This window comes from Perissodus microlepis, chromosome 7 (genome assembly GCF_051167445.1).
Source record: "Perissodus microlepis isolate ML-2025 ecotype Zambia chromosome 7, ASM5116744v1, whole genome shotgun sequence".
Taxonomy (NCBI): Eukaryota; Metazoa; Chordata; class Actinopteri; order Cichliformes; family Cichlidae; genus Perissodus; species Perissodus microlepis.
The window spans coordinates 54,260,105-54,273,846 of NC_140467.1; the positions used below are offsets into that span (position 1 = coordinate 54,260,105).

Here is a 13,742-nt window from a genome sequence, read left to right on the forward strand (position 1 = left end):
GAATATAAACAGTAAAAGAAGAAGAGGGAAAAAAATGAGTAGCATACACTACATAACAATATACATAAAACCTACAGATTCTTCTTTTAACATAAATGTCAAAAATAAAACTCCACCCCCTTTCACTGCAGCAGTTCAATACAGAAAAAGTCATAGACGTACCTTTGGGTAATTTGGTAGGTGGTGCATTTCGAGCCCAGGCATACATAATTGCTGCTTCATCCTCACAAGTGCCTTGCACACTGCCACAGTCCCTTTATGAATTACCACAAAACAGTGAATCCCAAAGGCAGTTACAGAACAAAACAAACAACTATCTCCAGTTTAGCCATTTGCTGTGGAGCAAGCATATAGAGGCATTTACATAACGAAAAACAAACGCACAAGCAAATAATATTACAAATATTACAATACGAGAATATTTGTCATTAAGAACTCAATAGTAAGACTAAATCAAGGACAGGTTGACCATTTGTCATTGAGCAATTCTATGGCCAAATTACAGTTGTATAGCATCAAATCAAAAGAACCATGTTGCATCAGCTGCACCCTTTCGGGTCGCCACAGTGAATGACCAGGCTCCATCTTATCATGGCATATGTCTAGCATCCCCCTCCCACACCAACCTTCTACATATCCTCCTTCAGTACATCCATTCAAAACTTCTCTGTGTTCTTCTGCTTTTTCTTCTGCTTATCAAATTCATATTCATGCAACATATTCAAGAATTTTTGTCCAGTATATCCACCATCTCTTTACTGCACACTTCAAAAATAGCTAAGCTGTGTAGCTATAAGGTAAATTTACAGTGACATTAGGAAAGACATAGCCCAATAGAAAATTGTCCAATAGAATTTGTACGTTTTTTAGTTTGTGAATACATGTTGCTTTTCATATGTACCTTAAGCAAAAACAGCAGTCAAAACCACTGCTAAGCATTTTCACTTTGAAGTCATAGACGGTATGTAACTACCAGGATGAAACTACATTGTCAGAATTAGTAACAAGGTTTAGTTTAGTTATTTGAAAAAATATTCAAGCCAAGGACTCAATTGATCTACAGTTCATTTTATTAGAGCACCTGTCATAAAGATAGGAAAATGTTATCAATCTGTCAAAAACTTACTTAAAATAAAAACATTAATTTCTTAGTTTTTTAAGGCAAAGTCTTGACACAGAGTGAAGTCTAGTTTTTATACCCAAATTTGAGCCAGCACACAGGATTTCTCTGAGAATAACTATAATTTGGCATCATATGATAATGTGCTTTACTACTTTTTCCTTGCTATTTTTGGAAATAGTAACATTTAAAAATTCATGGATAACAAGAATAATTACAGTTTAACACTAAAAACATAATTTATGTTAAAAATCTTGTGCACACAGGTTCTTAACAGATGCACCTAGGGTATAAATTTAAAAAAAGTGTGCATATGAGACAAATATGTAAGAGAGCTTTCTTCCATTTGTACAACATCTCAAAAATTAGAAATCTCACATTAATGCTGAAAAACCTAATCACTGCTAAAGGGTTTCTCACAGTAATGTTTACAATTCTGTGGAAACGAGGAAGCCTGAACCAGCAACAGTTGTCATCACTCAAAGAAAGGGGCGCAAGCGTGCTACTGGGGAAGGGCTGAGCTGCCAGCTGACATGCAACACTGTAGGTGAGGCATTGTCACTGTGTCTGCAGGGAAAGGTATCACCTGCCTAACCTGGCTCATTTGGCCTGCAGGCTGAGGATTTACAATTATTTAAGAAGAATACTCATTTTTTATTGATTGTAACATTTGAACATTGTTGGAGTCACCTTCTTGGTGAACAGCAATGAAATACAATAATGAAAACAACTGACATGGTACCTTGAACATCTAACAAGCTAACTGGGAGTTATACCTGAGACAGTAAAAAAAATACTTTTGTGTGCAGAGAGAGAAAGTTTTTGTGCTTGAGAGACCTCTGCGACTGACAACCTGAATAGAGCTTAAGTGGGGCCTCTTGGGTGGAAACATATCAGGTAAAATAGCGTATCCCTGCCAGTGGAGCCCCTTTAGGGACTGAGGCTTCCTCATTGTGAGGGTCGGGTGCCTCTAGGTGCCCAAAGGGGGACACAGAGACCACTCCCTTGCTGGTGGTGCACATACAGCTAGAAGGGGTACTACTCTCGTGCCAATGGGCAGAGAAATGGCAGGCCTGCGAGAGCTAGGTGCAAGTTTGGGATTCATATTACATTTGAAGATGATGCTTGCTTAAGTCATTTTTTATGTTGCATTTACATTTCCACAGTCAGTGGTTGTGGGTAACTAAAATAAAAAGCTATTATTGGTGCACTAAACAAAACTAGATTTGATCTGTGCTGATGTTCACAGCTAGCCATTATTTTAATAATGGTTAGGTATTTAAATAAGAATATAGTCTAAGATTACAGTTTTTTCCATTACAACTGTTGCTGGGTTTCAAAAATGGTGGTTTTGATTTTTCATGAATGAGATGCTCTCATGACTCATCAAGTGGCGACACTGACCAGCCAATTGGTGGCCAATTGGTGGCAAATGTGACGTCTGACGACGTCACATTTTAGTACCTGCTCTGATCACTTTAAAAACCCAGCTGAGCAGATAGTATTTCAGTACCTGGTACTATGACCTAATAGAAACCCCTGAAAAGCATGGAGAACTGTGGCAAATCTATTCGAGTAGGTAATAATAAAAAAGGGGCTTAACTTGCACTTCTTACGCAAGGTCCTTTTTTTTGTTCCTGGGTCCTGGCTTTTTTCCTAACAACAAAAACACTAACAAAATTAATTTAAAGTTGGGCATTACCAAAAGCTGTGGGTGGACACAGGGGTCTGACAGCCAAACAGCAGCATGTGATGGACTGTATCCATACTGGCAAGAGGTATGAAGTCCACTGAAGAGAAAAACACTGGTTAAAAATTTCCACTTCAAATTGACAGTGAAGTTCACACATAACAAATCGCCTTATCGACTAACAGCCTGATTCTTTGAAAATACATCAGACTGGTCATTTAAAGCTAGCAATGACTTAGTCCCCTGAAAAATGTTTCAAAATATGAAATTTTATCAAAATTTTTTTAGTGAAATTAATAAAATATTATATTGTGAAAATAAATTTACACACTGGTGGACGGGGCTATGGCTCCCCACACTCCCTAGCAGATCGTTACATGGAGAAACCTTTGGAATACAAGCATGCTGATCCACACAGGTATGCACACAGGTGTACACACGGATGTTCACAGACGCGGACTACACCTTTCTTGGCTGCTGCCTCAAAGCACATTGTGCGCTGTCTATCTTGCGTGCTGCACAATATCGTTTAATATTTAGTATCTACTGTTATCTACTGCTAGCTAGTTTATTGTGATGGTGCTGTTTTTTATTATGTTGCTCTTTTTTTTTGTTTGTTTTCTCTTCTGTTTTTTTTTTCTCCATACAGGTGATCCAGGTGTTTTGTTTGTTTTTCTTTCTTTCTTCCCCCCTTTCTCACCGTCTCTTCTCCCCTTTGGTTTTCTTTCTCTCCCTCTCTTTCTTTCATTCTTTCTCCCTGTCCTATCCCCCAGTCATGTCTGTCCCGTTTGTAGCAACCAAAAATAAAATAAATTCATAATTATAATAAAGGTCAATCAAATGGACCAATATGGCAAGGCCATGATGATCCACTTGGTAAAATAAATCCGCTTGGCATCTTTCTTGGCCTTAAGACAACAATTCTGATTGCTAAATAAAAGATAAAACTCACCAATATATGCATCTTGCCTAGTTGGAACTGGAAATGCCATGCAAAGGTAAGTGTCCGACTGAAATATTAAGGAAAACAATGACATCAATGAGTCCTAAATGGAGAAAACAAATAAACAAACACGTACACACACACACACACACGCACACACACACTAGTTAATACCCCTTGGCTTCAGCAGATCCCAGGAGGGATATCCAAGATTTCCGTCAAGGAAAGCGCAGTCTTAGAGCCTCTACTAGACAGGACCCTGACTAGTATCTAGGACTGCACTCTGGGGTCTGCTGAAGCCACTCACCTAGTTTGGGGGTCACTGCCCCACAGAGGTCACTGTGCACATGGGGACCAATGTTGTTTTAACACTCCACATCTCTCGAACTTCTTGTGTTACTTCTTCTTGATGTTGCTATTAGAGCAGGGCGATATGGCCAAAAATATTTATCACGATATATATTTGAAAATTTGCGATAACGATATAACTGACGATATAATTGATGCGAGACAAAATACAACTCCACAACAAAAAAATGCCATCCATTTATTTTCACTTAAACAAGCAGCCGTTTTTTTAGATGCATTAAAGCTATATAGAAATTTAACAGTGCAAATGCAAATTCCTTGCTGAAAGTTTAACCAAAAGGCATTTCCAGTAGGGCTGAGATATCCTGAGCATAACCATGTATAATATCCACTGAAGTTAAAAAGAGGTGCTTTGCAACATTAAACTGCAGTGTGCCAAATAAAAAAGTCAAATATGTATTTTTCGGACTATAAGGTGCACGGGATTATACGACCATTAAGCGAAACAAAGCAGTCAGATAAATCAAACTTCATTCAACTCATTCTTCTTGTTTCCTCCACTTCTGTACCTTTGATTCATTAATGCTGTATTCTATCACAGCTGCTCTATTCCCATGTTGTTGCAGTATATTAATGACTAACCTTGTATTGTGGATGGATTATCTCAGTTGTTCTCCTAACTGAAATTTGGACCGTTTACAGCATCCTGCCATGCGATTGCATTTGTCTCTAACCATCAGAAACCTTCACGTTAACTTTTATCGAGTGGAAAAGTGTTAGCGTTCACCCTCTAGCTTCACTGTTTATGTTATGCTAACATAGCTGTGTCGCTAGCGATCACGCAGCACATCATTATATACCACCTAGCCCAACTTCAGTAACCTTACAAACGTCACTGCTGTTTAGTTTTCTGTCTTCATTTATGTTGGAAGTGATAGCAGAGCTGTACATTTGAATTTTTTCAGAAATCTCTCAGTCAGAACATGCTATATCATGCTTAGGTAGCGAGCTAACTTCCGCTAACTTCCTGCTAACTTCTAACTCCGTTAAATGTAATAAATTCTGTTTTCATGGATGCCTGGATGTTAAACTTCATAGTTACACCTGGCAAAGCAGCAATGCTGATCGTTTTATTAAAGATGAAAGAATTTAGACAGTTTTTAACTCTCAGTGATGCTGCAGTGTTCGTTTGACTTTGGGACTTGAAAGGGATGGCGTTTAGGACCCAGATTACTCCCAGATTTACGAACGCCTTAGTCCGACAAATACGGCAATAACGACGGCCCGCTTGCATGTTCTACCAAAAAAAATGTGCTTTGGTGGGTATCTGACGGACAAACACCAAACCAGTTCCACACCACTGAAGTGGCACCATTTTTACAAACCCATTCTGGCTCATCCGTTTCACTCAACGATGCGCTTTCTCCCTTCTCATTCTCCGCTGCCGCTATGCTTTTTCGGCCATGTGCGTATGAAAACAAAGGCACCGTGCATGCACGTTTTATCCATATTCCATCGCGATACTTCATTTTCTTATCGTTGCCTAACATTGTACTGGTATTACTGTGAACAGTATAATATGGCCCAGCCCTAGTTGCTATCACTTTGTATCTATCACTACGGCCTTTTTCCTCTGCTTATCCACCACTGCTATGTCTGGTTGGTTAGTCAACTAGTAGTTTCTCCATCTGCATCTGGTCTCACAAGATCTTATTTTTGTCATTCTCACCACCTTTACACAGCCATACTCAGCACAGATGTTCCTGTATGCCCTGTCTGAAACAATCTTGCACCCTATATTTATATGCCAGATTGTTTCAGGGTCATCTTTGACCCTGCATCTGGGGATCCTGTCTGGTGTAGTGGACCCCAGTCTCTATAGATCTTGTGCTTAGAGCTTGTTCCCATTGCTGCCATGAGTCATGCGTCTGAGCCATCTTTCAGTCCAACCTTCTCCAACCATTGGTAAGAATTTTCTATATCAGCCACCTTTCCTGTCTATTGGTGGTGCATGCTGTGCAGGGCAGTTTCTGTTCTTCCTCAGGTTTCTGTTGCCCGGGGCATTTACTAAGCACACGATGAGTTGCAGCCATCTTCCAGATGTACTCATGCATTTTGTTTTTTCACCCTGGATAGTGATAATGGCTCTGACACTCACTAGTCCTTGGCCTCCTTTCCACTTAGTGTGCAGTCTCAGGGTGCTGGACTTGGGGCGAAGCCTTTCAAGGCTTGATCAACCTCCATTGTTCCAGAACAGCTTTAAATTGTTAACCCATTTTGAGTTCCCTGAAAAAGTTTTTGGGTAACCTTACCTTTTGGGTTTGTTGTTTTTGTTGTTGTTGTTGTTGTTGTTTTTTACCTGTGGCAGTTAACCTTTGTATCATTTTAAACTATTTATTGGACTAGAACAACATGAATTGTAGTAAATAACTGGAAAAATTGGGGTGTTCTAAAACGTTGACCAACTGTGTAAATAAAATTGAGTTGAATTTAACTGAATTCAAATCAATCCCAGTGAAAATCTGTGAGGTAAACTATAGACCAAAGGCCATGCCAGAAGACCATTACATCTGGAGGAACTTCTTTGAGATTGCCTAAATAAGGATGGGCTGGCATTGCTTATGAGATGAGGCCTGGCTCCAGGGTGGGGCACCCTATCCGGGGCAGAGTGAACTGTTCCTTGATGTTCTACTCATACGGGTCTTCTAAATCCCTCTTTGTCTGGTCCCTCACCCAGAACCAATTTGCCATGGGAGACCCTACCAAGCGGCAAAGGCCTCCAGACAACATAGCCCCTGGGATCCCTGGGACACACAAACCCCTCCAGCACCAGCAGGTACCGATTCGCGGAGAAGCTATTCTATTCCATTCTATTTTAATTCTAAGCCTTCTTCTTCAAAGGTGTCTTCCTTTAAATGCATTATAGATCTTATACGTAATATCTTATAAGTATTTCAAGGATTATTGTCGCAGTGGTATATATGCGGTCACTGGTTTCAGTGATACTGTTAATAGGGATGGTGCATAGCGCAGTGTTTACATTTGTATACATCTCCTCTGATGAGACATTGTGAGTGAGTTGGGGCAGTTGTGCTCTTGGTTGGGTGACTACTTTTAGTCTGGCCACATTGTCAGCTCAGTAGATGCATCGCAGGTGGCTATGTATCATCTAGTATGCCTTAATCAGTATTTAAAAAAATAATAATAATAAAACCCTTTCACTCTGAGGGGGGGTGATATGTTTCTCAAACATGGGTGCTCTACCAGATGCCTGGAAGTTTGAGGCTTTGGCACAGTATCTTAGCGGTACTAATTGTGTAATTCTGGATAATGACCTTTGTTGTGCCTGAAATCTGCTTGAGCCAATCTTCCAGTTTCGGGGTTAGAGCCCTCAATTCTTCTATTACTAAGGAACACTGTGGATTTTACCTTCCAGATCTGCTTCAGTTATCCATTCAACCCTGGCACTTTCCCGCTTGGCTTCTCATGTCTTTTGTATAGTCTCGCGTATTCTCTATCCCTAAGAGAGTCTCCCAGACTTGTTCTCTAAAAACCTAAAGAAGAATTATGGATTTGCTCAACTGGTCCCTTAATGGAACTGACAACTCCTAGGCTTGGGAGAGCCTAATTGTCCTGCAGAGACGTTTGCTGCCGGATACTCGATGGTCGGTTGCGTCGTGTGTCTTGTGACACTCTCGATGGAGGACATTGAATGAGATCTACCAATTCGGAACTATGATAACAGAGTTCTGGTTGATTGGAGCTGTCTCGGACCTGGCTTATCGAAGAACAAGAAGCAGCTACAGCTGTTCAAAATCCCACAAGGCTGCCCGACATGATAGACGATGGTCAGGGCTGTGAGTACTCAGATTATGTTTTTTTTGGAGTAGTTGTTTGGATAAGAACTTGGAGAAGCTCATGGCTCTGCAATCTGGATAACATCTTGAAGAAGAAAAATGGGAATTGAGAGACCTGGTGACCAGTGACGGACATTAGACTACTGTAAAATTGGGAGCAGTTTGTTCGCACTAACCAACTACCATCTCATCTCATGCGCCTGAACACGGAACACACACACACGCATGTACACTGACACAGACCTACACACACACACCCCACCCCCTCCAAATGCCTTCAAAGCTTATGTCTTCCGTGTTGTGAGATGTGATGATTCATGTGCTATGTGCTGAGTAGGGCTGCCACGATTAGTCGACTAGTCACGATTACGTCGACTATTAAAATCGCAGACGACTAATTTAATAGTCGATGCGTCGTTTGAAGCTTTGTAAGATCCCAAAAGACGCAGGAATAAGTAGTAGTATTTGCATGTACAAGGATGCCAGCTGCCGTTAAACCCCGAAGAAGAAGAAACTGTGTCCCAGAATTCATAGCGCGGCCCAGCGCAGTAGTCAACAATGGCGGCAGCTAGTTCGTTTTAATATTACTCTTATTATTCTTTTTGGGTCACAAAAGTTTAACATATTTTCAGGCGAGAATGTAGCTGTGTAAACCTCAAATATCTGCTCAGTTTATCAAGACACCACATATTTTCAAAAGCGCTCTGACGTTTTCGGAGACGTCTGTTACCCACTAGCTCGATAGTTAGCCAGGGTTCAAGGCTCATTAGAGCCGGTGAGAACACCGGACTCCCGGCAAATCATTTTCAAACCCACCGCCGTCTTTCGCTACTCAGGTTAAACATGTAATATAAGTCACTTAGATAACTTAAAAATGTTATTGTTTGGCTTTTTTAGTATTTTATTTGTTCCTGAGTAAATCGGTTTGGCTGAGAAATAAAGTTATAGTTTTTACACAGCTGAATAAACGTCAAGCAGACAACTGATTATCAGAAGTGTGAGATGCTCAAGAATATACTCCGGTGTCCTGTCATATTTTAGATAGCAAGGAGCAGACGGCTGAGTTTATTAAACTTCACTGAAACAACCTGCAGATTTCATTAAAATTTAATAAACTATCATCTTGTCTTTATTTTTAGTTAGCACATACCTTAAACACTTCAAGCTGACAAATCGCAAAAATAATCGGTGACTAGTCGACTATCGAAATAATTGTTTGTGGCAGCCCTAGTGCTGAGACGTTTTTTTTTTCTGTTCTCAAACTGATCTCCCTGTTGGAGCTCAGTCTGGGGGGAGTTCTTTTTCATCCTCGTCTTTCCTCATGTTGTGCATTTTCCATTGTTATACCTCTCTGACCTGTCTTCCCCGTGTGATGTTTGTGTATGGTCGGAAGGGTAAGATGGCGCTGGCAAAGGTCAGAAAAGCAGAAAGGTGATCATGTATCCATCCAGAGTTGTGCCAGAAACTTGTTAATGGCTACCAAAAGCATTTGGTTAACGTACAACTTGTTTAAGGACACTGAATATTACTGGGCGTATATATAAATATATATTTGAGCCTGCATGTATTATATGTGTGGACAAAGAAAAATCATGTTTTAAAAATTAAACTTGTGCACTAAATTCTTTTATTTTAAAGTCATTAAATATATAAGCTATACAATCATTCTACTTTATTTAAAAGAACAGGTCAAAGAACTAATTTTAAGCCCCAAATTACCATGGCATTCATACCCTTGATAAGTGCGCATAAACTCCTGAAACAAACAACTGATAGATAGGGCTGTTCGATATAACGATATATATCGAATGACGATATAAAAACATCTATCGTTTCATTTTACGCTATCATTTGCTTCATGGTGTCGCAAAATAAACTGTTTACGGCAATATTTTTTCATCGTTTTGATGGTCACTGTAGTGGCTATATTAATTTCTTAAAGTTCTTTCTTTCTCTTATATTTAATATAACCACACTACGGACGGACAAGCACCTGTTAGCAACGACGGTAAAACCACCGCATGTCCGCTTGTTTATTTTCCACATAAACCTTTCACAATAAAGCTCAAGATCCTGTTGAGACTTTTCAAAATAAACTGAATCACGTGAAAGAGTATGAAGAGTGTTTACAGATGAGATGCAAAAAAGAGCCGTCAGGTGCTAAAAAATAAACCTTAGAGTCAAATGTTAGAACAGGCTTTTCCCCGCAGCACGCCGTGTAATAAATACTCACAAAGAAAACGGCGGCCGTTACAACTTATGTTTGAGAAGGTATAGTTTCATGTATCGGTTAAAACATTAGACTCCAGGTACACGACGCCCAGCTGGAAACACTTCACGCAAGTCGAGCTGCCCGAGATTCACAGAATATACAGAAAATTTTACATTTTTGTGATTTATATCGTTATCGGGACGATAGATGTTTTATATCGGGATATGAGATTTTGGTCATATCGCACATCCCTACTGATAGACACACACCAACATTGAGTGGAAACAGACTTACCCCAGTTGGGATAACACCAGGCATGCGAAGATCCACAGAGAAGTTGTATGGATTTGCTATTATCTGCTGCTGATTAGTCCTGGACACACATTTACTGGGATTCAGAACATTTTCCTGAGAACTTCAGTAATACAGACACAATCAATTATTAATAACATGTTCAATTACACCAAAAACACATCAAAACAAGAACCAGCATACCATATCATATACCAATCCATACATTTTTGTGTTTTTATAATTAAAGTTGCTTTAGGCTAGTAAGGCTGTAGCTAGACAAAAAATAAAACAATATGTGTATATTTTTACCTTTTAGACACATGCAGAGTACTTTGTATTTTCAAACTGTGGCTGTAAAGAATGAATGTTAGCACCACCACACAGGATGCAGGAACTCCCATCATTCCAGTGATTATCAGTGTAATGTCTCTATGCTGAAAATGTAAAAATAGATGCTGTCACTGTCAAACAAAAATCCTGGAGCAGAAACCTGGAGAACAAAAACAAAAAACAAAAACATGCTAAATGCAAAAGTGACAGATATAGAACCCAATAAGGCAGCAATATATAATTATTTTGTTAACAAAATGTGTCCATTAGACAGTAAACACTGTTTAATTGACACATCTACCTGGTGAGTTTGATATAATATTAAAGCTTAGGGGAGTAAAGTTTAATGCGAGATAAAATATCATGATATTACAGAAATCACAACATTTCACGTTACTGAAAAGGTCAAGGTTGTTTTTGAATAGATGTAGAGATGGAAATTGATGGGAATTCACTTTCTATACTAGTCTTAGAATTTAAATCATAATGGAATTATCACGGAATTTTTCAGCTGGCCCAAATTGGTTTCAGATTCATCTACAACTACAACATCTACAACTCTTTCCATTCATAGAGTGTGTTAATTATTATCCAGTAAGGATACCATTGTTCCCTAAAGGGTGGACAGGAAACTGCAGGATCTAGGATTGAGCAGCTCTCTCTGCAGCTGGATCCTTAACTTCCTGTCTGACAGACACCAGGTGGTCAGACTGGGCAGCATCACCTTATCCCCAGTTATAATGAAAACTGGTGCTCCACAGGGGTGTGTACTGGGCCCTCTCCTGTACTCACTCTACACCACAACTGCACGGCCACTAGCAACTCCAATTTCATTGTTTCAGGTTTTGTGGACAACACAACAGTGATGGGTCTTATCACCAAAGGTGATGAGGCAGCTTACAAGGTTCGAAGAGAATCATCTCATCCTTAACGTCACAAAGACAAAAGATGATAGTGGACTTCTGAAGGTGTAGAGAAGCAAATTTCCCCATTACCATCAATGGCGCTGCTGTGAGTGAGCAGCTTTCATTTCCCAGGTGTACATCTGGCGGAGGATCTCACATTGTCAGTTCACAGGAACAAAATAGTGAAGTAGACACAGCAGCGCCTATTCTTCCTCAGGAGACTGAACAGATTCGGCATGGGCCCCCGCATCCTCAAGACCTTCCACCGCGATGCCATTGAGACCATCCTCGCTGGATGCATCACTACTTGGTATGGCAACAGCACTGCCTACAACCGCAAAGCTCTTCGGAGAGCGGTGCGGTGTTCCGAAAGGATAATTGGAGGGGAGCTTCCCTCCCTCCAGGACATCTACAGCAAGCGGTGCCTGAGGAAAGCGGGAAGGGTTATCAAAGACTCAGGTCACCCCAGTCACAGTCACCGTTCAACTACTTCCGTCAGGCAGGAGGTACTGGTCTATCTGGTCCGGAACCAGCAGATTGAGGGACAGCTTTTTCCATCAGGGCATCAGACTGCTGAACACTGACCACTTCACTGTCACTTTATTGAAACTATGACATTTTATGCACTCCATAAATGGCGTTTTGCACAATATTCATCTTCTGACTTTCTGCATATTCAGTAATTTGCACATATTCTTTTCATTTCTACATATATTTATACCATTCATTGCATATTTATCATTGGCATATTTATTTTTTACATTACATTTATTTCTGATATATATATATATATATATATATATATATATATATATATATATGTTTATTTCTTATATTTTTGTTCATTTAATCAATTCAGGATTTATTGAATCGATATTGCATTATTTAAGAACTAAAATCAATTTGAATCGGGGAAATCGATTTTTAAAACCCACTCTAAGTCACATATGACATCTAACGGTCTTGCGGACATAATGGTTGATTTTGTAACATGAGGGTGTGCTGCCTCACGTTGTTTGATGAGCTCTAACAAAAGTTCCAAGCTAAATGATGCAATCATCACCACAAAAGTGATAAACTAAAATGCTCCCCCACGCCCCCGTTTGTTTTTGTTTTGTTTTTTTAATTAAAAACCAGTGTCATTGTGGTATTTTAATGTCATCAGTCTGAAATGCACTGACTTCCTCAAAATGTCTTGCTTAACTCATAGCCTCATTGGTCCAACACAAGTACTAATTTATTAGTATTATTCATACATACAACAAATGCAGCAAAACAATTAACAGCAATGAAAAAGTAGTTCATTTCAGGTGACCAGACTAGCAGGGCAAAGTTATGTCCACATGGTGTGATCAATAGTCCAATATAAAGCCCTAACCCCTGAGTCCAAACCCTATCCCTAATGCCTTGACTGCCACAGACAAGCAGGGATCAGGCGATTGGCATTTTGACTGCTAAAATGAATCCTGCAACTGTAACCAAATTTAACCCAAAAGAGTTGATGGGCATGCCATGTGTCCAAATAAAATGACAGATTTTAGATGACATAGCACAAGACGCACTCTCATCAAGTCAGAAGTGCAGACTTAAAACTATGGGCTCAAATTGTGGTCATAAATATTTTGTACTTGTAAATCAGGATTTGTATGTGTAAAAATAATTTGTGTGTGTGTAAAAAAGTTTTGTGTGTGTAAAAATAATTTGTGTGTGTAAAAAAGATTTGTATGTGTGAAAATAATTTGCGTGTGCGTAATAAAGATGTGTATTTGTAAAAAGAATTTGTGTGTGCGTAATAAAGATGTGTATGTGTAAAAAGAATTTGTGTGTGCGTAAAAAAGATGTGTATGTGTAAAAAGAATTTGTGTGTGGAGTTAGCCAAAAAATACGTGTGAAACTCTGCACTCAAGTTTCAAGTTACAAGTACAAATTTTGACCCTATTTTTCTTCATTTCATCTGATTGGCCAATGTCATGTCAATCACAAATTTAACAATCCAATCGGAGAACAGATGGGTTTGGCTAATGGAGGGGTGGTTTATGGAGCTTCAGGTCCTTGAAGGGAATAAATGCCCTTTTACATGCC

At 39.5% G+C, this 13,742-nt stretch overlaps 1 protein-coding gene across 5 annotated transcripts in view; it reads right to left on the reverse strand.

The window, feature by feature from the left end:
- pam (peptidylglycine alpha-amidating monooxygenase) overlaps positions 1 to 13,742 on the reverse strand; it is a 55,136-nt gene that overhangs the window by 36,613 nt on the left and 4,781 nt on the right. Inside the window, exons 2-8 of one of the 5 annotated variants that reach the window (XM_084936002.1) lie at positions 11,981 to 12,085; positions 11,751 to 11,947; positions 10,735 to 10,859; positions 10,426 to 10,504; positions 3,763 to 3,820; positions 2,823 to 2,910; positions 163 to 254 (exon numbers count right to left, since the gene is read on the reverse strand). In XM_084936002.1, the coding sequence (XP_084792128.1) occupies positions 163 to 254; positions 2,823 to 2,910; positions 3,763 to 3,820; positions 10,426 to 10,504; positions 10,735 to 10,859; positions 11,751 to 11,753 (445 nt within the window). In that variant the 5' untranslated portion in view covers positions 11,754 to 11,947; positions 11,981 to 12,085. Of the gene's footprint in view, positions 1 to 162; positions 255 to 2,822; positions 2,911 to 3,762; positions 3,821 to 10,425; positions 10,547 to 10,734; positions 10,916 to 11,750; positions 11,948 to 11,980; positions 12,086 to 13,742 lie in introns of all 5 variants that reach the window. The other 4 variants (XM_084935998.1, XM_084936000.1, XM_084936001.1 and 1 more) reach the window with 4 other exon arrangements.